The sequence below is a fragment of the Geotrypetes seraphini genome, chromosome 15 (genome assembly GCF_902459505.1).
Source record: "Geotrypetes seraphini chromosome 15, aGeoSer1.1, whole genome shotgun sequence".
NCBI classification, from domain to species: Eukaryota; Metazoa; Chordata; class Amphibia; order Gymnophiona; family Dermophiidae; genus Geotrypetes; species Geotrypetes seraphini.
The window spans coordinates 39,430,270-39,454,644 of NC_047098.1; the positions used below are offsets into that span (position 1 = coordinate 39,430,270).

At 43.3% G+C, this 24,375-nt stretch overlaps 1 protein-coding gene across 1 annotated transcript; it reads right to left on the reverse strand.

Moving 5' to 3' along the window:
- Positions 1-2,605: 2,605 nt before the first annotated feature.
- On the reverse strand, positions 2,606-23,572 carry LOC117349247 (multidrug and toxin extrusion protein 2-like; the record flags this gene model as incomplete). The annotated part of the gene is made up of 12 exons (XM_033922455.1): positions 2,606-3,010; positions 3,758-3,851; positions 4,414-4,508; positions 6,304-6,436; positions 8,441-8,510; positions 8,820-8,895; positions 17,370-17,478; positions 21,234-21,301; positions 21,399-21,512; positions 22,018-22,115; positions 22,976-23,073; positions 23,489-23,572. Coding segments are annotated over 12 exons (1,203 nt in total), but the record flags the coding sequence as incomplete, so codon positions are not given.
- Between the last annotated feature and the right edge of the window lie 803 nt (positions 23,573-24,375).

The window sequence follows — 24,375 nt, forward strand, 5'->3', positions numbered from 1 at the left end:
TTAATGTGGTCTTGGCTCAGCTGATGAAACCTCCTTTTGAGCCTATTGACAAGTCCCTTCTTAAGTTTCTCACTTGGAAGGTGATCTTTTTGATTGCGCTCACGTCCGCTCGTAGGATTAGTGAGCTGCAGGCTCTGGTTGCGGACCCGCCTTTTACTGTGTTTCATCATGACAAGGTGGTTCTACGCACCCATCCTAAATTTTTACCTAAGATTGTATCTGATTTCCACCTCAATCAGTCTATTGTTCTTCCGGTGTTCTTCCCGAAGCCCCACTCTCATCCAGGTGAGGCGGCACTTCACACGCTTGACTGTAAGAGGGCGTTGGCCTTTTATCTCCAACGTACCAAATCTCATCGGAAGGTTGCTCAATTGTTTTTGTCCTTTGATCCTAATCGTCTAGGACACCCTGTTTCCAAGCGCACCTTGTCAAACTGGCTGGCCGCTTGTACGGTACAGCGGTATATAAGAAATAAAATTATTATTATTATTATTATTTCTTTTTGCTACGCTCAGGCTGGTCTTACGCTTCCGGGTCGAGTCACGGGGCATAAGGTCCGGGCGATGCTCCACAAACCTGGAGAATGACGAAGGTCTGGCAGGCGGAGAAGGGGTCCGAGATCTCCCCGCCGAGCAGAAGGGGGAGGCCTCGCGGGAGTACCTCGGCTCTCTACCCGATCCCGATCCCCATGAGGCTCACTCCCGGGACCTCGAGGGGGTCGGGGACCGGTCAGGCCTGTAGGAACCCTTGGGGGAACCCCCATGGGGTACAAGGTACCGAGGCCCGCCCCTTCCGCCCCGGCGAGGAGGCACGGGAACTCTCTCTGGCGGTCTAGGGTTATCCAGGCGGAGCTCCGAGACCTGTAAGGTCTCGCCCCCGAGTGGTGACGAGCAACCGCGCCTCCGAGGCGAGGCCCGAGATCGCTTGGCCTTCCTCGGACGGCGCCTCGCCCGAGGCCTGCCCGAAGGTGAGGAGCCTCGCGGGGACCTCGAGGAAGAAGTGGACGAGATCCTCCGCACCCGGCGCATCCTGTCACGGGGCCGCACGCTACGCTCAGGCTGGACCACCGATGCCGGGTCCGAGGGCAAAGCCGGGGTCGAGGTAGCAAGAGCCTCGGGGCCCGAAGCCACGGTACCCGAGACCGAGGTCGCCAACTGCGGGGCAGCCGAGACCGATGCAGTCAAGGCCGAAGCCTGCTGCAGGTGCTCAATGGCCCCGGACAGCTCCGAGGCGATCAAAGCCCGGAGCAAGTCCTGGAAAGCCGGGATCCCCATCCCCGGCGGCAGCACCGAGTCCGGTCGAAGCTCCGCGGAGGGCGACCTCGGTCTCAAGTATTCCCTCGGGGCAATCGATTTGGACACCTTGGGCTGGGCGGAGGAAGACCCTCCCGCCGTCGAGGAGCCCGAGGATGGCTTCTTGGTCGATCCCGGAGCTGAGGAGGGAAGTGAAGACTTACCCGAGGCAGGCTTGGACGAGGCAACAGGCTTCGATGGGACCGAAGGAAGTGGCGAAGTCGAGGGGCCCGAGGCCGAGGTCAAGGCCGGGGCCGAGGCCGAACTCGAGGCCTTCCCGGCCGGGGAATCAACGGCGAAAAGTTCCGCCATGCGGGCCCGGCGGCGCTTGAGAGCCCTTTTCTGAAAAGTGGCACACCGGGAACAAGAGTCAGTCGGGTGCTGAGGGCCCAAGCACCGCAAACAGCACCGGTGAGGGTCTGTGATGGACAAGAGTCGGTCGCACCGACTGCACTTTTTAAAGCCCGTCACAGGACGGGACATGGGCCCAAAAAGCGGCCGGGAACAGACGAGGTCCCACGGCCGCGGCTACCGGGAGCCCCCGGAGCGACGGAAGAAAAACTAAACTTTTATTTTTTTTTTTTTTCGACGAAAACTGAAAGAAATCAACAAAAGAACAAAGAAAAACGCAGCAACCGCGTCGAAAACAGGACACAGCCGCGGCGACAGAAGGCAATTTGAAGAGCACAATTTTCCACAGGGCTTCTGGCTCCGCGGATGAAATTGAACTGAGGACCACGAGGTGGAGATGCGCCCTCTAGTGGGCAGGAAGGCTAGCACATGCGTGGTGCAGTGTGCAAACTTGAAACTTCAATCAAGTTTGCTTGAAAAGCTGTCCGCGCTGGGGCTCCGTAGATGACGTCACCCACATGTGAGAATATCATGCCTGCTTGTCCTGGGATAAGTGATGCTACCTTTGGAGCATCACTACAGGTGGACTTGAATGGGCCCCACCCTAGATAATTACTGCTTTGTTACTTCCTCCACATTTGAACTGAAATGAAAAAAAAAATTGAAAATAATTTTTCCTACACAAATTATTCCTCCTGCTGTATAAGAATTCTTGGTATTAAGCAAAAATGATGCTGCTGTTTTGAACTTTTAACTACCTTAAGCTAGGAACTGCTGAGAGAGTTCCTTCACACCAGGGAATTACAGGGCTGTTGTACACTACAGTGCCTTTTACTTCCACGTCAGTACTTGAAATCCAGCTCCAGGCTTAGCAAAATCATCTGTACTATGGCCTTTGTCAGATCCCTAACAATCTGTGGGTTCAGCTGTATGTTTGTTCCCTGATTGGGTGATAGGTCTCCTTTGTCGTCACCTAAACATTTATGACAAGCTTTATCTAATCTATTCCTTTTTTCTTCTCAGTCAATTTTCCTGCTATGCTAGGAAAAACTTTTCATTCCTGCTCCATCTTGATAAAATTGTCTTTTTTTTTTTACTTTATGATGCTGGGATAAAAAACACAGTGAATGCAACTGACATGAAAATTCTTGCAGAATAATGCACAAATAACAATGTATTCTTTTTATTAATAGTATTTTTATCTTAGACTTTGCTAACAAAAATTTGAATCAGAATAGCTGCTATCAATATAGCAATGGCTGCGCCAAGGGCTGCCCCACGGCGAACGAGGAGGTCCTTTGTTAACATGACTCTTCCAGTAGGTGATGTTGCTGCACTGGCTGTCAGCTCTGGCTCTGATATATTTCCTATATGAAAATCACCACAGATTGTCATACATGCAAAGAATTAATGTATTGGTGAACTGCACTATCAATTTGTACTGCAATCTTTTATGAAAGAAGAGTTGAACATATATGAATAGGGGAAGGATATGTCCTCTATAACCTCTCCCTTAATCTCACACTTATCAACGAAAGTAGTGCTAGGGTGTTTCAATGCTATCAGACCCTCAGAGGTACTACCATGATACTCAATAGGTATGTCCTTAATTTAATTGATGTAAACCGCCTAGAACTCGCTGGGTATGGCGGTATATAAGAATAAAATTATTATTATTATTATAAAATACTTTCACTGTATCATATCGTCACTGGGCCATAGTAAATTAGCATTCTTAGTTTTCAAACTTTATCGTGAGGATTATTTTATAATACTTAAAAGTGCTTAGCTTATATTAGTTAAGTGGTCGAACTTGTAGGGACATTCGTGCCGACATGTTTCACCCAGCGGGTTTTTTCACAAATGGTCAGATAATGTGGCGAGACAATTAAGGGATAAACCCTGCTGGGTGAAACATGTCGGCACCTGTTCATAGAATTTTGCACAATTGGATATAAAATGTTAATCCATCTGCTGTCTGCCTCACAAGCTGATATATACTTCCCCTTTTCAGTTCATACAGTCATGTACTTCTTGTTCATGTGTATTAACAGAGCTGTGTTAAGTGCCGCAAGAACTTGTTTCCCAAGGGTCAAGTACCATTGTGGTATTACCTAATGGATGACCTGTATAACTGCTTTTCTTCTTAGCACTTGGATCCAGGTTCAAATTCTGACCCTTTTGGTTCAGTCCAGTCCTTAGCTGAGCCTGAAGATTAATATATGGAAATACAAGAGGGTGAGGTATTTGCAAAAACTCCTAATACAGAATAACTTAATTTACAGTAACCCAAATTATCTCAATATCCTCGTCCCCATGAGTTCTGTTCCTGTCCCATTCCTGCAAGTGCTGCCTTAACCGCAGAAGCCTCAAATCCTTATGATTTTAAAGTGTTCGAGGCTTGTAGGAATGGGACAGGGATATTGAGATCCCACAGGGATAGGGAAATTTGTTCCCATGTCGCACGCGAGGGAGAAGCTTTTTAACTGTGGAAGTATTTATCAGAAGTTGTAAATTAATTTTTACTAACCCCCTCTTTTACAAAGCCATGCTAGCAGCTGCCACACAGCAAAAGCCTCAATGCTCTTTAAATCCTTATAGGCTTCAAGGCAGTTACCACAGTGGCAGACACTACTGTGGCTTTGTAAAGGGGGGGTAAGTTTGGCCACAATCCAATAACAAGTGAATTTAGGAGCAAACATACAAGTTAATGCATCTACTGCAAGCAGGTTTCTGGTACATATTCAAGCATATATAACAGCTATGTTACCTCTTCCACAGCCTTGTCCCAATCTAATCTTAGAATTACAACCAGAAGGCAGATGAACTGAAAGATGATAGACACCAATATTCCCAGCCACAGACCTAGAAAGGAAATTACAGCTCTTTGAGGAGGAGGCTTGTCCAACTGATTGGTTTAGACATTTGATGACAACAGCCTACTTCATCAGATAAAAGGAAATGGACCACACTAAGGGTTAGATTTACCAAACCTTTGTTCTCTCCAAGGGGGTAGGGTAGGGGGAACTTATAAAGCATTAATTTCTTTTTTTTATAATTCTTTATTTGTTTTCAAATTAAACAACAAGTGCACAAAAGAGTATATTACAACAAATTATTCCAGAATAGCACTTTGCTATATAAACATCTAATAAAATCAATAACCCCCCTACCACCCACCCTTCATCCTATTTTCAATAAAAAATATACACATATTATATATCATAGTATAACATAATATGTAACATTATTTCCAACCCCTTTAGTGTGCAAGTTGTTGAAAATCTGGCTGCAGTTAAAAATGGATGAGAAATTTGTGGTTTTTATCACAATTTTGTGGTTTGAAGTCTGCCTGTTTAAAACTGATGTCCTGTTTCACCTATGAAAGTGTTGCAAAAGGTGGCATTGGCGATGGCTAATCAGTGTCTGCATGATTCCTGTCCCAGTACAGTCTGGGGTGGAAAGAGTTCTAGAGGGGGGCCATGTAATTAGCATTACTAGATGTCTGGAAAAACCCAGATATGTCCTCTTTTTAGAGGACTGTCTGAGTACCTGGAGGCATTTCCAAAAGCTGGCAGTTTGTCCGGGTTTTGGAAGTTGTTGATCTCGGGGCCATGATGATGTCACCATGTCAACATCTGTGCATGCACAGAGGCCCTCCAGATGCAGCCCCGAGCTTGGGGAGATTTGTGGGGGCAGAATGGGAGTCAGGTCTGGGGCCAGAATGGGATAGAAGAAATCTGGCAACTCTAATGTGATATAATGGAGTGTGAGAGGAGCGGTCCCCTGGAACAAGTTTTGAGTGTCTATGGAAGCCACTTGTTAAATTATTCTATGAAAATAAAGTGTGCTTTTCTAACTGAAACAAAATGGGTTCGGAAACTAATGGTTCAGAAAAAAAAACAGGAGAACCCACCTTCACAGGGCATAGAAAGCAAGAAACAACACCGAAGGTGACAATTTATGCTCAGTTTCCTTTATTTTACAATAATAAGACTCAACATGATCGTGTTTCGGCCCAAATGGGCCTGCCTCAGGAGTCTTGTTGTCTAATCAAGAAACAACTGTTGTGGAGTTACACAATCTCTTAAAAAAATCCTAAACCAAGAAAAGCAAAAACTCAACGGTTCATAAGCAGCGATAATGCAGTGATACCCGCTGTTCAAATTCACTGGGTGTGCTGCTATGCTCCAGAAAGCAATGGCTGAATGGAAGGAAGCAAACAACAGTGGAGGATCTGTTTTTAGATGAAGAATGGAATGTGATTTGATGGGGAAGTCATAGTTCTAAAAATACTACCACTATTACTACGATTAATTACTACTACTACTATTACTTCTAGATCACTATCACAGTGATTCCCAACTATGTAAGTAACTATGTAAGTGCTATGTACAGTTGGAAGTGTGTTCTTTCGAGCAGTGGTTATCTTTTCTTACACTTCTACCCACTGCCTCATAAGTGCTTTGAGTAATGTAACTTTTTTTCACTATATTTGTTCCTTAAAAATAGAACTAGATCTAAAAACCTCCTTCTGTGGAAGCCCTCTGACCCCTATAAAGTACAATCTTGTGGCATCCCTAAGTTTCCCTGTCAGACTTTCTGGAAAAGGATTCATTTGGGCTAAAGGCATGCTGGAAACTAGATGAAAATCTTGTACCTAAAGCTCCAAGCTTGGCTGGAAACATCAGTGAGATTTCTAGCGGCAGTCCAATGACGCAGTAGCCCAAACCATTTATAATGGCACCCATCAGCTGTTTTCCTGTTGCCCTTAGGACTCCAGAAGCAGTAAACTGCAAAGACATGTAGCAAAGACCTGCTCATTTGGGTTACATTCGCTGTGCTATTTGATAGGGATGGAAAAACAGAAAAAATGTTTGTTTTTGTTCTTATTTTTCCATTTCAAAATGAATGTCATTAATACTGTGCACTATTTGCACAGAGAGCACACTTTTCTTTAAGATAGTGAGCGTGCACAAATGGATAAAGCATTAGGCATGTGGGAACCTTCATGCATGTGTGTGCATGTGCACACTATTCTATGTTGCCTAAAAATCGGTGCAGACTACTGCAGCACTAACTGTGATTCTATAAAAGTTAGGCATACTATATAGAATCACGCTTAGAACCGCTAAGGCGGTGTTAGACATCACTTAATTGATTAATAGTCCAGATTGGCACCAATAAATGACACTTAACATCTAATTGATGTTAATTGAAAGTTATGCGCACAACTTAGTAGGTGCTTATTCTATAAAAGTTAAGCTCCTATCTAAAGTGGGTGTGGTTAGGGGGGGAGCGGATTGTGGGTGTGTTTTTGAGTTAGGTACACAATTATAGAATATGCACCAATGTGTGTACAACTTAGGTGCAGGCATTTAGTCCAAGAGAACCCTGGCATAAATAGGGTACACCTAAATGATAGAATGCCTAGTCAGTGGTACCCCTCCCTGCCCTTTTCTCCACCCTCTGCTCCTTCCCCGCCTCCTGCTGCGCGCACACCGCTTCCCTTCCCCCATACCTCTGTAACATTCTTGGCATAAGCATCAGCCCTCAAACTGCTGTCATGCCAGCATCAGCTCTTCCTCTGATGTCACTTCCTAGGTGCGAGTCCAGGAAGTGACATCAGAGGAAGACGGGATTGCTGCTTATTTCAGAAACGTTACAGAGGTATGGGGAAAGGAAGCAATGTGCATGCATAGCGGGGGGTGGGGGGGGACTGGAGGATAGATGCTGGCGTCTGCACCAAGATGGTGCCTGGGGTAGACCCCTACCCAGCACCCCCTTACTACATCAATTAGATGTTAAGTGTCATTTATTGGTGCCAATCTGGACTATTAATCAATTAAGTTAGGTGCCTTCATTGGCTAGGCATATTAATGTAGGCACCTAACTTTAGATGGACTTCATAGAATTTGGGTGTAGGTGCATATAATGTACATTATTGAAAACATTCATTCTGAAATGGAAAAATAAGAACAGCCCATCCTTAGTATCCCTTATTAGGAAGGTGTATTCACCAATAATAGGAAGGTGTATTCACCAGATAGGATGGAGATTTGCTCCTATATCTGTGCTATTATTGGGTAAAGAGAGGACGTGTCCTAAGAGGGGAATCTTTCTACTTAGGGTCTTTTACTCCAGAGAACTCTCTCTTTACTAGTAACTTATTAAGTATTACTTTATGCTGCTGGCTAAATTATACCCCAATATTCAGTACTGGTTCATGTCCGGGCACTGGCACCATGATTCCAGGTGGCCAGGCCGTCCAGAGCTTATGCCTCCTTGCCATCCCTCTCTCCCCAGCCCATGACAACAAATTCCACCCCCCCCCCCACTACTCCTAAGTGTCGCCCCAACACCAGCCTTGACCTGTCCACTTTTTACTTGGATGGTTTAAGGAATATTCAGCAACACTGGTTAAGTCCTGCTGAATATCTCTTCTTAGGTGGCTGAAGCGATTTAAACAGGCAGGAGAGCTTCCTGTCCACTTAAATTGCTCAAACTATCTGTCCTTAAGGGTCAGGGTCTATAAAATCCGACTAAAGTTAGGCACCTACATGGTTCTCCTAACTTTATCCAGATGTCTAAATAGCGCCGATACCCAGATAAATGCCAGTGACCACATCATATTCAGTGTCGGTATCTGAAAACTGCCCAGTTCTAAAGATCTGGGTATAAAAAATCCCCATGGCAGCTGCCATCATTGGCTGAACTTTGACCCGATAGTATTTTTCAATGAAGTGAGTATACATGTGTGTGCATATGGATGCACATTATCGTTAATGAAAACTCACAGTAAATGCATCAAACAGGTGTGCGGCAGCAAATACTGGCAGGAGTGTGGATACCAAAGTAATAATCTTTCTGTGGGAGGGAAAATAGAAGTCAGTAAGCAGTAGGGTGTGCAGGCGGTATATTTCATTTGCTTTAGTTTCTTTTGTTCTGTACAGGATTTTTCATTTTGTTTAAATGTTAGCAGCAAAAGAAAACACAAGCATCCACTTGTTAAAGTAAACAGGCAAGAAAACAATTAGCATCTATACATCAAATCAGGCATTCCCCACCTCCACATTGCAAAACAACCATTCCCCCATTCTTGTTAGCATTGGAATACACTATATGAGTGCTGCCTTTATCCAAATCTAGTGCCTTAATCAGCCACTAACTGCTTACGTGTCATTGGTGAAAACAGCTCCCAGTACATTCTTCAATGCCACGGCTAATATAGACGTGAGCAGGACAAAGAACCCTGAAAGATAGATATGAGACACTTCAGAACAACTCACACATGCTATGTTTAACACCTATCTCGTGGTAGTGTGCTTAATGTTAGATAGACACTAGAGAATGACACGGGGAGAAAAATCTGTCCCCGTCACTGCACCGCCCCGTCACCGCCGTTCCCTTCACCGCCCCGTCACCGCCACTGCCATTCCATTCACCGCCCCGTCACCGTCCCCGTCTAGCACCCATCTTCTTCCCTCCGCTCCCCCATAGTCTGGCATCTGTCTTCTTCCCTTCCAGCATCTTCTCCCCACTTTTCCTTCCACATTTCCTTTCAGGGTCTGTTCCTCTCTATCCTCTTTCAATGTCTGTTCTATTCCTTTCCACCACCACCCTTCCCTCCCTCCTTTACCATCTGTTCCTTTCTACCACCCTTCTTTCATATCTTCTATCAGTCCCCCCACCATCACTAGCAGTCTCTCTTCTCCCTTACCATGAGCAAATAGAACTTCTGAAAATTGTATTGCTGAGGCATTATTTCTAGTACGCCTTTTTTTCCAGATGGATAATGACATCAATTTTATAATTCTTACTATCTGCTCTGATTTCATTTACAATTTGGTTTGTGTTTTGTACCTGAGGATTCCATGAGGCATTTAACCTTTCCTGTCTCTTCTGTGATTTCAAGTTGATTCCTTCAATAATAGAGTCTCAAGGCAGTAGCAGTTTTCTATTTTGGGCTCTTTTGACATTGTTTAAGGAATTTCTTGTACATTTGGTGCTGGTCTTCTTTGATGAGGTCACTTCAGAATCTATTTCCAAGGAAGAGAAACTTTTTCCCTTTCACCCCCTCCTTCCTTGTGTGAGCCGGAACACGCGGTCCCCGCAAGCAAGTAATTTTATATAATTTCCATTCTATTCATTCATAGAAATTAAAGTCTAGATAATGCCAGTCACATAACAAAACATGATTTTACAAAAATAATTCCCTGCACAGTCAAGCCTGCAAGGATTACTAGATGTCTTTCAGCAGCTCCCCTCCCACCCTCCCCCTTACCTTTGTGGCCAAGTCAAAATGATCTACCAACAATAAAATTTTAAAAACACAAAGCACGCTGTACGCAGAGAAAATGTTAATTATCATTTATATTCCGCGGGTTTTCAAAGAGGTCAAGGCAGATGACTTTATGCAATGTCACCTCAGTAACAACTATACAAAAATAGACAAATATTCCCCCTCCCTTTTTACTAAACTGCGATAGCGGTTTTTAGCGCAGGGAGCTGCGCTGAATGCCCCACGCTGCTCTCGATGCTCATAGGCTCCCTGCGCTAAAAACCGTTATTGCGTTTTAGTAATAGGGGGCCATAGTGCAAAATATAGACAGCAGATATAAATTCTCAAAACGGACACATTTTGATCACTAAGTTGAAAATAAAATCATTTTTCCTACCTTTTTGTCTGGTGATTTCATGAGTCTCTGGTCCTTCTGATCCTTCTTCTTTCTTCTCCTGCCCCCCCTCTTTCTTTCTCTCTCCCCCTGGCTCCCCTCTTTATTTCTGCCTTTCTTTCTCTCTCCCCCTGGCCCCCCTCTTTATTTCTGCCTTTCTTTCTCTCTCCCCCTGGCCTCCCTCTTTATTTCTCTCTCCCCCTGGCCCTCCTCTTTCTTTCTGCCTTTCTTTCTCTCCCCCTTGACCTCCTCTTTATTTCTGCCTTTCTTTCTCTCTCCCTCTGGCCCCCCTCTTTATTTCTGCCTTTCTTTCTCTCTTCCCTTGGCCTCCCTCTTTATTTCTCTCTCCCCCTGGCCCTCCTCTTTCTTTCTGCCTTTCTTTCTCTCCCTCTTGACCCCCTCTTTATTTCTGCCTTTCTTTCTCTCTCCCCTTGGTCCCCCCTCTTTCTTTCTGCCTTTCTTTCTCTCTCCCCCTGACCCCTCTTTATTTCTGCCTTTCTTTCTCTCTCCCCCTGGCCCCCCTCTTTATTTTTTCCTTTCTTTCTCTCTCCCCCTAGCCCCCACAAAGCCATCGTGCCAATTTCTCCACTTCCACGATTCTTTCCCTACCCTCACCCCCAAACCAGCAGCTGATTTCTCCCTGCTCCTTCCCCGATGTCCTGATGTCCTGAACTTCATCGGGCAGCAGCAGCATTCACAATTCACTGCTGTTGCCCGCTTCAGGCCTTCCTCTCTGTCGTGTCCTGTCTTCATGAAAACAGGAAGTAGGCAGGACCCGGCAGAGAACAAGGCCTGAAGCCTTGTAAATTGTAAACACTGCTGCTGCCCGAAAAAGGTAATGGAGCACCGAGGCAGACCGCTTCTCCCCCCTCCCAGCCGAACCCCGCTGACCTTCCTATCTCCCCCCGACCCTCCCAGCAAGAGCAGCAAACCTCCTTCGCGGCTTTCTCCTCCCTCTGCCGCGTCACTGATGACGTCATCAGTGATGCGGCAGAGGGAGGAGAAGGCCGACGCTACTGGAGGGAGGTTTGCTGCTTTCACTGGGAGAGTCGGAAAGGTTCACTTGGGGGGGAGAGATAGGAGGGTCAGCGGGGGTTCGGCTGGGAGGGGGGAGAAGCGGTCTGCCTCGGTGCTCCAAGGCCTGGCGCCATTACCTTTTTCGGCCCTCCCGCCCCCCCCCCCCCCTTGGTACGCTACTGCTCTCCAGCTCTCCTTAGTTTGCCGGTTTTCTTTTTCGGCGACCGGCACGCGCGGCTGCTCAAAGTTCAATCTTCTGCTCTGCTGCAACTTCCTGTTTCCGGTTGGGTCAGAGCAGAAGATTGAATACTGAGCAGCCGCGCATGCGCGGCTCTTTTGAAAGCGTTCCGGTCGCCAAAAAAGAAAGCCGGCAAACTAAGGTGAGGTGGAGAGAGGAAGTTGGTTAAACGATCGAGCCGACGTGCGGGTGGGCAGGTTGGGGCTGCGGGGACCGCACGATCCTTTATGCCTCACTGCGGTGACAAGACCATTCACCGCTCCACGGGGCGGTGATGGCCTTGTCCCCGTCCCCGCAGAGGCTGCTAATTTTCATTCCCCGTTTTTGGCGGGTTACCCGCAGCTAAACGCAGTAGCCGCGGGTAAACCGCCACCGTGTCATTCTCAATCCACCATCAATCCACAACGGCATATAATAAACTTCAAATAATTTCTAAGTAATCTTTTTTTTAGATAATACATTTCTAAGTATCTCTATGGTCTTCAGTTCCAGCCAACCACCAGCCAAATTATTTGAAGGCTTGTTTCTCTTTCTGGCTTTTATTCATCATCATACCTTAGTTTTGTTTTCTTTTAAGTGCCTGTGCTCTATATTCTATGTTTGTGCAAATTGATAAACTTTTCTTATACAACTTTAAAACTTTTGCTTTAGCTATTTCTTCATTCTTTTTTTGAACCTCGGGAAGAACCTTAAGGTTCAACCAGTTTCGCCTGAAGGCTTTTTCATGAACGGGTCCCCCTTTTGTTTTGCTCCACAGCATCCCGACGTGTTCTTGTACATGATGTTCTTCTACATAGAAGAACACACGTCGGGATGCTGTGGAGCAAAACAAAAGGGGGGACCTGTTCTTGAAAAAGCACAATATGGTCTAGCCCCTAAATACATAACTGACCTTTTCTCCTTCTCAACCAACAGGCATAAGAGAAGCACACACTTGAACTTCGTTTCCCCCCAGTTAGGAGGATGTAAACTCAAAAGTCACCACCAATACATTGACAGATCAAGAGGATGATAAGAACGACGCAGCGCAGGAAATGAAAATGAAGAAAAAAAATACCAGGACTTAAACTGCATGTATACTAATGCAAGGAGCCTAAGGAACAAAATGGGAGAATTAGAAGTCATGGCCAAAAAAGAGAACCTAGACATCATTGGGGTCTCTGAAACATGGTGGAATGAATTAAACAAATGAGATATAGTACTGCCGGGGTACAAACTCTATCATGAAGACAGGTCAGGTCAAAAAGGAGGAGGACTAGCCCTATACATAAAGGATAACATACACTCGACCAGAGTAGACACAGTGGCGATGACCGACAAATTGGAATCGCTATGGGTTAAAATACCGGGAAGAAATGGGCCCGAGATAAAGATGGGCCTGTACTATCGTCCACCTGTGCAATCCGAAGCAAACGATGAAGATATGAAAGCAGAGATAAGGCGAGAATGCAAAAGTGGTAACACGATTGTTATGGGGAGACTTCAACTATCCTGGGATATACTGGAGTCTTGGAAACTCAAAATGTGCTAGGGAGACCGGATTCCTGGAAGCTATACAGGACTGCTTCATGGAACAGCTTGTCAGAGAACCAATGAGAGGGAATGCCACTCTGGACCTAATCCTTAATGGGCTAAGAGGACCTGCAAAGGAAGTGGAGGTAGTGGGACCATTGGGAAACAGTGATCATAATATGATCAAGTTCAAGGTTGAAGTAGGAATATCGAAGGGGAAGAGAACCACAGCGACGACTTTGAACTTCAAGAAAGGAAACTACGAGGAGATGAAAGTAATGGTAAGAAAGAAACTTAGGAACAGCTCAAAGAAATCACAGACTGTAGAGCAATCCTGGTCATTATTCAAGGACACGGTGAGCGAGGCGCAAAACCTGTATATCCCCAGATTTAGAAAAGGATGCAAAAAGAACCGATCAAAAGACCCAGTGTAGATAACTAAAGAAGTGAAGAAAGCAATAAGAGTCAAGAAATATTCATTCTGGATATGGAAAAAGGACAAAACTGGGGAGAACTGGAAATGGCACAGGAAGCATAAAAAAAAAAAAATAAAAAAAAAGAATGTCACCTCGTAGTCAGAAGAACAAAAAGAGAATATGAAGAGAAGCTAGCCAGGGAAGTGCGAGATTTCAAACCATTCTTCAGATATGTTAAAGGGAACCAGCCGGCAAGGGAGGAGGTGGGACTGCTGGATGATGGAGATAGGAAAGGAGTGGTGAAGGAAGAAAAAGAAGTGGTGGATACAAAAGAAGTGGTATTTACAAAAGAGGATACATCCAACGTGCTGGAACCTGAAAAAATATTCACAGGAGATCAAGCAGAAAAATTAACATCAATGGAGGTAAGCCTCGAGGACGTACATAAGCAGATAGATAGATTAAAAAGTGACAAATCTCCGGGCCCGGACGGAATTCACCCTAGGGTTTTGAAGGAACTAAAGGAGGAAATAGCAGAACTACTAAAGCGGGTTTGTAATCTATCTCTGAAAACAGGCGTGATCCCGGAGGATTGGAGGATAGCTAATGTTACGCCCATCTTTAAAAAAGGATCGAGAGGTGATCCGGGAAACTACAGACCGGTGAGTCTGACTTCAGTTCCGGGGAAAATGGCGGAATCACTGATAAAATAAAGCATTGATGAACATCTAGATAGAAACAAACTGATGAAAACAAGCCAGCACGGCTTCTGCAAGGGAAGATCGTGCCTAACGAACTTATTGCACTTCTTCGAAGGAATTAACAAACAAATGGACAAAGGGGACCCCATAGACATCGTATACTTGGATTTCCAAAAGGCCTTTGACAAGGTACCCCATGAACGCCTACTTACAGAAACTGAAGAACCATGGGGTGGAAGGAGACATTCATAGATGGATCAAAAATTGGTTGGCAGGTAGGAAGCAAAGGGATTGAAGGGCCTCCTCTGACTGGAGGAGGGTCACGAGCGGTGTTCCGCAGGGGTGGTACTCGGACCGCTGCTGTTCAATATATTTATAAACGATCTAGAAATAGGGACGAAGTGCAAAATAATAAAATTTGCAGATGACACCAAACTATTTAGTGGAGTTGGAACTAAATGGGATTTACAAAGAGACCTGAACAAACTAGAAGAGTGGGCGACGAGATGGCAGATGAAGTTTAATGTAGAAAAATGTAAAGTCTTGCATGTAGGGAAAAGAAACCCCGAAGTACAGCTTTACGATGGGAGGGTTGGTAATGGGTGAAAGTACTCAAGAAAATGACTTGGGGGTAATAGTGGACAAGACAATGAAGCCGTCGGCACAGTGCGCAGTGGCCTCTAAGAAGAAGAATAGAATGCTAGGTATTATTAAGAAAGGTATTACAACCAGAACAAAAGAGGTCATCCTGCCGTTGTATCGGATGATGGTGTGCCCGCATCTGGAGTACTGCGTCCAATATTGATCGCTGTACCTTTAGAAGGATATGGCGATATTCGAGAGGGTTCAGAAAAGAGCAATGCGATTGATAAGAGGTATGGAAAACCTTTCATATGCTGAAAGATTAGAGAAACTGGGGCTCTTTTCCCTGGAAAAGCGGAGACTCAGAGGGGACATGATAGAGACTTACAAGATCATGAAGGACATAGAGAAAGTGGAGAGGGACATATTCTTTAAACTTTCAGAAACTACAAGAACGAGAGGGCATTCAAATAAATTAAGAGGGGACAGATTCAGAACCAATACTAGGAAGTTCTTCTTCACACAAAGCCTGGTGGTGGATGCCTGGAATGCGCTTCCAGAGAGTGTGATAAGACAGGGTACGGTATCAGGGTTCAAGAAGGGTTTGGATGAATTCCTGAAGAAGAAAGGGATAAAGGGTATAGATAGTTAGGGAAAAAAAGGGATAGAAGGATATAGATAGAGATCATTATACAGGTCCTGGACCTGATGGGCCGCTGCGTGAGCGGAGTGCTGGGCAGGATGGACCCTTGGTCTGATCCAGCAGAGGCACTGCTTATGTTCTTACCTTCTCTCACACCAAGCAGCATTATGGGGTAAAGATCTAGAACAATTGCTCACGCCTTCCACTTATGGGGAATTTAGGAAATGCCTAAAAACATATCTATTCCTGAAGTATCTAGACAGCTGACCCGTTCAATTCTTTCTCTTCAATAACGGTTCCCTTGAACTGTCAACCACTATCTTTCACCTCTGTTAAGTTCATTAAATTTGTACAATCTTTTAATCTTTGTATACCACATAGAACTTCATGGTCCTGCGGTATATAAAAAACTGTTATTATTATTATTAGAGATCCCACATGCCCTCTTGAAAGAGACTGTTTCCACCACCTCTTTCGGGAGACTGTTCCACGCATCTACCACCCTTTCTTCACATTTCCTTTTCCTTCTCTCAAGCTCATCTGTAAAGCAGAGATTAAGGGTTCCACTGCTCAGATCCAAACCTACTTTATAATCAGGCCTCGGCCTGATGGGATACTGATACTTAACGCAATCAATTAATCTCCATACTGCTGTAATATCAAAATGGAATCTTACGTGTATTTTAGAAAAGGATATAGTCTGTTCTAAAATAAAATGTCCAGCATGAACATCCTTTTTACAAACTGGAAAGTTTAAGTTATGAACAGGGAAAACAAGGGACATGGACTTCTGTTTGTTAGCATGGGAATATCTTACACAACAGCCATACAAATGCCCATTCACAGCAGAGGGGTAGTCCAATGCAGTGCTGTAGCGAGGGTAGGAGGTGCCTGGGTAGGAGGTGCCCCCTCCACATACTTAGCTTGTTTCCCTGCTGCCACCTCAAATAACTGCACAAATGATATTTGACAAGGGCAGCTCTCATAAGGGTCCTTTTACAAAGATGTGGGAAAAAGTGGCCTTGGCGCACCTTTATGCAGATCTTTCCCATATGCTAAAGTCATTTTTCCCGCAGCTGGAAAATATCTGATTTCCCGTTTCTAGCATTAACGGCCATGCTTTAATATTTCCGTTGGAAAAGATTAGCACATGAGCCCTTACTGCCAAATATTTTGTTGGTGGAAAAGGCTCATGTGCTAATCAGTGTACACTAACTGATTAGCAAAGAAATATGCACACACTACCCATAGACATGCCCCCTCTGTGAAAACAATAGACATATTTTTTAATGCCTAGTGTGTGTGCTCAGAGTGCAAAATTACCATGGGACACCACATCATGTCTCACAGTAAATAAACCTTCTTGTCGCAGAAAGCATGGGTTTGTGCTTACATTAGTTTGGTAAAATGACCCCATAAAACAGTGTCTCTCAAACTGTGTGCCCCAGCAAAGTGGTGTGCCACGAGAGATTCTAGAATTTTACTTTATTTTTTAAAATGCCCTTCATAAGTATATACTAGAATAGATGACATGTATGTTGCATATGCAAGAGTCTGTCAATGTTATGAGCGTCTGTGTGCTTAAGGATACAACCACCCAGACAAGCATCATTGACTGCAGATGGTAGATAATGAAATGCGTTTTTGCTGGTTGCCTATCGAGCTGCATTTTGAGTTAATTTGCACTCAAAAACAAGCACATCCATTGCATTGATTAGCAATTCTATTCTCCCTACTTTAGTTTCGCCATTGTTACAATTACGCATATACATAGCTTAAAGAATTTTAAATAAATAACTCTCTAATTTTTTGTTGGTTTTGCAATTTTATAATTTCAATTATAATGTGCCGCAAAAAAAAATTTGCTCCATTTAGTATGCCAGAGCTAAAAAAGTTTGAGAGACATTGCCATAGATTCTTCTCTTATTGAACAGTTACACACCTGTGCAAGAGAAAACAATGGATGTAGATCTCTTAGCCTGTGCAACATTTCTTGCACCAAGAGCGATACCCACCTGGATATTGGCTGTTACAGCAAGTGCATTGGGCAGCTGTAATACAAAGCAGATTTACTGTGGCATCCACCAAACATTGTGAAGACTTTGGAGAAAAGCAATAATTTATCTGTTTAGATATGAGAATGTGATTTGATTCATTGGGTGAAATTAGAGGATGTGCTATATATTTTGGGGTAAATTTTCAATAGTGCAGTGTGGGAATTCGCTTATCAGCCTTCTTAAACCTACCTGATTTTCAAACTCAAAATAACCACATAGCAATGATGTAGCATGATTCTGTCAATGTGCTTCTGTGCAGGTTCTTCATTTCATATGATAATTTGAGTTGCATGTGAGAGTTAAGAACATTAGAATAGCCTTACTGGGTAAGACCAGTGGTCAATCAAGCCCACTCTCACAATGGCCAATTCAGGTTCCTAATACCTGGCCAAAACCCAAGGAGTAGCAATATTCCATGCTACCGATCCAGGGCAATTTGAATAAAAAAATTCTTCCTACATTGTATAGTATATTAGGAGATCGATGGAGATAAATGAATTAAATATTAATATAAATTTTGTGATGGGTCCTCAGTTTTCACAACTCGATTATCAGGCCCAGCCTGTAACGTCAAGTTGAAAGTTGTATTAACCCAAACATCCCTGGACCCAATTTCATAGTGAATAAGGTGTAAAATCACACAACCAAAATTAAATCACCATTCATCTCTCTAGTATGCTACTGTGCAATGTATTATTGCTACTAAGTATTGGCCATTTGATTTTTCTTTGTTGGGTTCTCTTATTCTGCTTTTTTCTATTTTTCTCATGGACATTATTTAGCACATTTTTACTTGTTTAAATTTAGTGTGATGTGATTAAGCCTTTTGGCTACGTAATCACGTTCAATGACATCACGTCGCTGCTCCTTAATCTGCCAGGAGAACATGGGCGTTTCCAAGTTGCAGCGCCATTTTTCATTTGAGTTTCTATTGCCTTTTGGCTGAGTTTGCTCTCCTCTCCACTTCCACCAGTTCAGTGCTACTGCTCCAGAGGAAGGAGGAGTGATCCTCCGAAACAGAGCCCCGCAGATCTTAAATATTGCGGCAAGAACGATGGACTGAATGTATCATTTGACACCCTCATGTTGCAAGGATAAGTACCTGCTTCTTTGACTTTATGAACTGTTTCATTCTTTATTTTTTGGATATTAAAGGAAGAATTTAGGAAGTTGAACCTCAAATTGATTTTTGGACTTAGTAGCAATAATACATTGCACAATAGCATACTAGAGAGATGAAAGGTGATTTAATTTTGGTTGTGTGATTTTACACCTTATTCACTATGAAATTGGGTCCAGGAATGTTTCATTTATTTATAATTATCTCCATCGATCTCCTAATATACTATACAACATAGGAAGAATTTTTTCATTCAACTGTTTGGTCTATTCTTTCCTAACTCCTTCCCTCCTTACTACTGAAACACAAGCCGTATGTATCTCTTTCTTTTCCTGATTTTCCCTTTCCTCTCTTTGCATATCAATGTACTTCATTTCCTCCGGTTTTACCTATCTCCTACTAATGTACTTGACAATATTTCTCTATATCATCGCTGTATATGTACAGTCTCTTCCCCTGTAAACCGCTCTGTGGTACTGTGGTATACAAAAATAAAGTTATTATTATTAGGGTTTTTGAGATTTACAACCGATCCAGGGCAAGCAGTGTCTTCCCCCATGTCTTTCTCAATAACAGACTTTTCCTCCAAGAAATTATCCAAACCTTTCTTAAAACCACCTACGCTATTCGCTCTTACCACAACCTTTGGCAATGTGCTCCAGAGCTTAACTATTCTGAGTGAAAAAAAAAATTCCTCTTACTGGCTTTAAGAGTATTTCCCTGTAACTTCATCAAGTGTCCCCTAGTCTTTGTAATTTTTGACAGAGTGAAAAATCGATCCACTTGTACCCGTTAAGGTAGAGGAGAATCATAGGTGTAGTTTTAAATGGTATAGGAGGTATGGCACCCCTCATATGCTTCAGGTGCCTTCCTCACCACTAATATGACATTCCTTCTCTTTTTCTCACCTTCCTCCTAACCAAGCTGAGAAACTACACTAATGGTAAAAATGAGGTGGAGGGATTTCCTTATAACAACAACAACAATTAATTATTTCTATAGTGCTATCAGGTGCATGAGCACTGCACATTGCACATGTAAGAAATGGTCCCTGCTCAGAAGAGCTTAGAATCTAATTACAGTTCATCTTGTGGTTATTTGGGTATCAGTTATAAAAGTGCAACAATAAATCATTTTTTAAGGTATTATTTGAAATGTTTACGTTGTAACTACTTTAATATGTACTTTCATGTTTGGTCTTTGGCCGGCAGCATGGAATGTTGCTATTCTTTGGGTTTTTTCCAGGCTTGGAACAGGGGAGGCCACAAGGGGCCATGGCCTCCCCAAAATTGGTAGCCGCCCAGGTCTCTGCGTTGTACCTTAAATCTTTGGGTAGCCGACACACAGCGTCAATGAGCAGGCACGCCCCGGAACCCTTCATTCTACTTCCAGGGACAGGCCTGCTCCTTGACGCTGCACAGCGGCTGCCTGAAGATTTAAAACTATAGCGCTGGGAGGAGGTGGATGGGCGAATTAGGAGAGATGCTGCATGATTTTGCTGGGGCCAGGAGCTCCTGAGGACAGCGTTCCACTGCTCATGACCGTGAGGACAGGCTACTGGGCTTGATGGGCTATTGGTCTGACCCAGTAAGGCTATTCTTATGTTCTTATAAATATCTGTTCTATGTTAAACTGTTAAATGCAATATTTAATACAAAGATTTAAATAAGTACTTGCACGATGATAAACTTGCACTGAAGACCCTTTGCACATGCAGATTTATGAATATTCATAGTAGCTATCCTGAAAACTCTTCAGTAGAGGCTGTACACACTAAGAATTAGGATTGCCTGCTAATGGCTCCTGTTTTCCTTTTGTCATAATTTCAGGTCTCAGGTTATCCTGCTTGTAGTTACACTTTGGCAGCTCTTCATCATAACCACAGCTCAATATTTGCAGCTGCAACATTTGGGCTCAACTTTCAAAGGGTCTACTGCAGAGCTAAAGGGGCTGTACTTTGAACCAAAGTTATTGGAAGTAATTTAGGCTGGTTTAGGAGTAGCCTTATGATTCGAGGAGCAAGCTGAGAAGTTTAGGGAAATCTTTGTTCAAATCCCACTGAGGCTTCTTAAGATCTTTGGCAAATCACTTAGGGGTCCTTTAACTAAGGTAACTAATGGTAACTAATGGATGTAGCGTGTGCTAACGATCAGCAAGTGCTTCATGCACATTAATTTGTTAGTGTGTGCTAAATCTGTTAGCATGCCTTAGCAAAAGGACCCCTTAGCCCTCTGTTGCCTTGACTATAAACTTAAACTGTAAATGCTCCAGGAACAGTGAAATTCCCACTATACCTGAATACAGGTGGCCTTGAGCTACAACTGACAAAGGCAAGAGCTGAATCCAAAATCTCTTTCCTTTCTCATATTTCCTCAACCACTTTTCTGTCCTAAGCTCTAGCCGGAGAATTGATTCCCTTAGGTTGGAATGCATTGTTAAAGCTGCCATTTTGTTCATTCAGTTTCAACGATAAGAGCAATCCTAGTGGAATCTTTGCCACAAAAAGCAGACGGACATGTCTGTGCCATGTTTATGGTAGAGTTAAGAAAGACCTATACTGCATCTAGGGCACACGGACGACAAAGACATTTTAGTGACCCAGCAGAAGATGAAGGATTTTGCTGCTTACCAAGAATGCCAGCCCGTAGATTTCATAAAGTATAGCTTGTGCTCCCAGTTCAACCAGCCCCAGCCAACCTGAAGCAATAATGCATCAAAAATGTCAGAATTAAAGGGAAAATCAGCAATGGAATTCACTGCAGCTTTAGTAAAAAAAACAAAAAACAAACCCAACCTGTCAGGAACGTTCCAATCTCAAGCGTCCACCACTTCAGGCACAGCATAAGCATGCCATAGAAGGCAAAGTGTACAAATACCCCCCAATCCAGAAGGCACTCTCTTGACCACCCTACAAGAAAACAGGTTAAAAGCAATTCAATGAGCTAAATCCTCAACAATATTTATAAAACTGGGTCAAGTTTTATAAATATCCTTGCCATTTTCTGGCATTTGATGAGAAGTTTTATCATAATATTAAAGATTTCACATATACAGTATATAGGTAAAATAACTGAAAAAAGTTAAACTAAAGGGAATTGGAGATATAGCACGAACTCTGGACTTTATTTGTATGTCAGCAAAGTTCCTAGAGACTTTGTGGGGATTTCCCAGCGATTCTGGGTTCCTGCATACTGAAACTCTCATTTATATATATATGTATATATATATATATATATATATATAAATTAAAAAAATAACAGAAATGAAACTCTCATTCATATATATATATATATATATAAATAAAAAAAATAACAGAAATAAATATATTTAAAAAGAAACATTTTTACATTGTGGTGGGCATTTTCCAAATGAGGCTCTTTTTTGGTTCTATTGAAAGGTATAATATTCAATACCTCCCCAGGTGTCAACATGTAACTTCTTCCACCAGATAAACAGAACCAATAGAACAAGCCAACTATATGCAGCTATCACACTGGTCAATGCAACTGCCCTAGGAAAAAAGAGGGAGCTTGTCTTATTTCTGTAAACGGAACCTTCGTCATTTGATAAAGGAGACAACCATCATTCTGCTTGGGTATCTGGCATGTGAATTATCATGATACACTGTTTTCGCTGTCTACAGCTGTGATCAGATGGATGAGGTCACATGACCATGCAAATACTGCCACTAAACATGGTTCAGATAAGCAGGATTCTGGCATTGGACTAAGTTCACACTTTTTTCCCCACTCTCAGAAGATGTGGTTTAACCAATCAGTGCTTCTTTATACCTACCACATACCATGTTTTGGCTCCAGTGAGGGCCACTAAGGGCCTCTTTCAGCCTAGCATTAACAGAAACTGCTATCACATGAAAGTCAAGCGCAATGACAAGGAATCACGCAGCAATAGGGCCTTTTCAGGAAGGATGTATTTTAACATACAAAATTATTATGCCTTTTTATTTTTATCGAGCATTGTTTTGGTTACTCCAATCCTACCCCCATTCCCAGTTTACATCCTCTCTTCAATGAGGGGCCGCTGAAAAGTTCTCAGCCCAACCAACAAAGTTGAGGCTATACACTTAGTCCAGCAATTTTCCATTTTTTTTTGTTCCGTATTTTCCGACAGAACAAAAAAGTGGAAAATCACTGGACTAAGTCAAGAGACCTAGATGGAGAATGCCTCAACTATGTTGGTTGGGCTGAGAACTTGTCAGCAGCCCTTGTATATCATGCAGTGTAACTGCCCTCTGTTGGCTGAGAGCCTACAGAAGTCTCTGTTAATCCCAGTTTTCTATCGTCCTCACTCTTTTATGTACTGCTGTCCTTAGCCTGTTCCCCCCCACCACCAAATTCAGATTATACTTACACTGTTCCCAGCTTCAGCACATACACACACAGGGCACCGAGAGTCGCATTCAGGATGTTTATAGCAAACCCACAAACAATTTGAGGTAAAACTATGTTCTGAGAAAAAAAGCAGAAAAATATTTAAGTTCTTGAAATGCTGTCTTGATTGGTATGATCAAGAATTAGTTTCCTCCATTTTCTAGCTTAGGAATGATTGGGGAAGAGAGAGGAAACGTGGAAAGAGTTTGTGAGTTGATGCTGAAAAGCACAACAGAAAGAAGAATTACACCACCATTGCCACTACTAGACACCGCTACCCCATCTGCACAAAAATATCTCTATTCTGTGAAAATCTATATCCAGCCTACAATGATTTTTAGTGGGGCATTACAAGATGGCTTTCAAGGTCACCAAGTAGGCCCCAAATGATACCCTGACTGCTGCATTGTATGCAAATGATGTAGGAACTATACTGCTACTTGTCCTCTAACTTCTCCCAGTCACTTGAACCAACATAGCCCATAGCCCATACCTGGTTTCGTAAATATTTTCCCAGTAGCTGGTTTGTAAACAAAGCCTGTGAAAATACAATGTGGAGCTTTAAATCTTTCCTACATCAGATCTTCACTTTCAACATAATATGTACAAATATTTACCTGTAAGGATATCTCATTACAAATTCTCTCAGCTCAGGTTCCATTTTGTATTCTACATGTTGAAGATTTCTCTAGAGCAGTGGATCTCAAACTGTGTTACAAGGCACACTAGTGTGTCTCCTGAGATTCCAAGTATACTGCGGCACACTGAGGAGGAAGAGAGGTGCCTGCCAACACTGCCCGATTCGCCGAAGACCTGCAAGTTTCCCCCTTCTGTCTAGCATCCTCCGGCTTACACTCTGGCCTCCCGGTCTCATCTTTAAAGCTAATTACAGCAGCCTGCAGAGGATCGCCGGTAGATAAAATTATTTTATTTTCAATATAGTGATTGAAATGTGTCAGTTCAGTTTTGAAAATTTATATCTGCTGTGTATACTGTGTGTATATGAAAAATGAATGGAAAAAATTGCCTTACAATTAGTAAAGGGGATGGGATCTGGGGCAGAGCTTGGGTAGGCCTAAGGAGGTCTGTGGTTGGGGTACTCAGTTGACATTTATTAGACTTAGGGGGTACTTAGCTTGAAGTAGTTGAGAAACACTGCTGTAGCCAATCAGCTGGTGCCAGTGCCTCGCCTTCTCTCAGGCCCTTTTCCCTGCTGGCACCCCCCTACAGGCGTCTCAGGGCCCATCTGGAGGGCCTCTGCACATGCACGGACATCGTTGTGATGATGTCATGTATATGCGTGATGTCATGGCAACTTCTGGTTGCCTCAAGCCATGGCCACTACCTTTAGTGTGCCCCGGCTCGAGAAAGTTTGAGAGA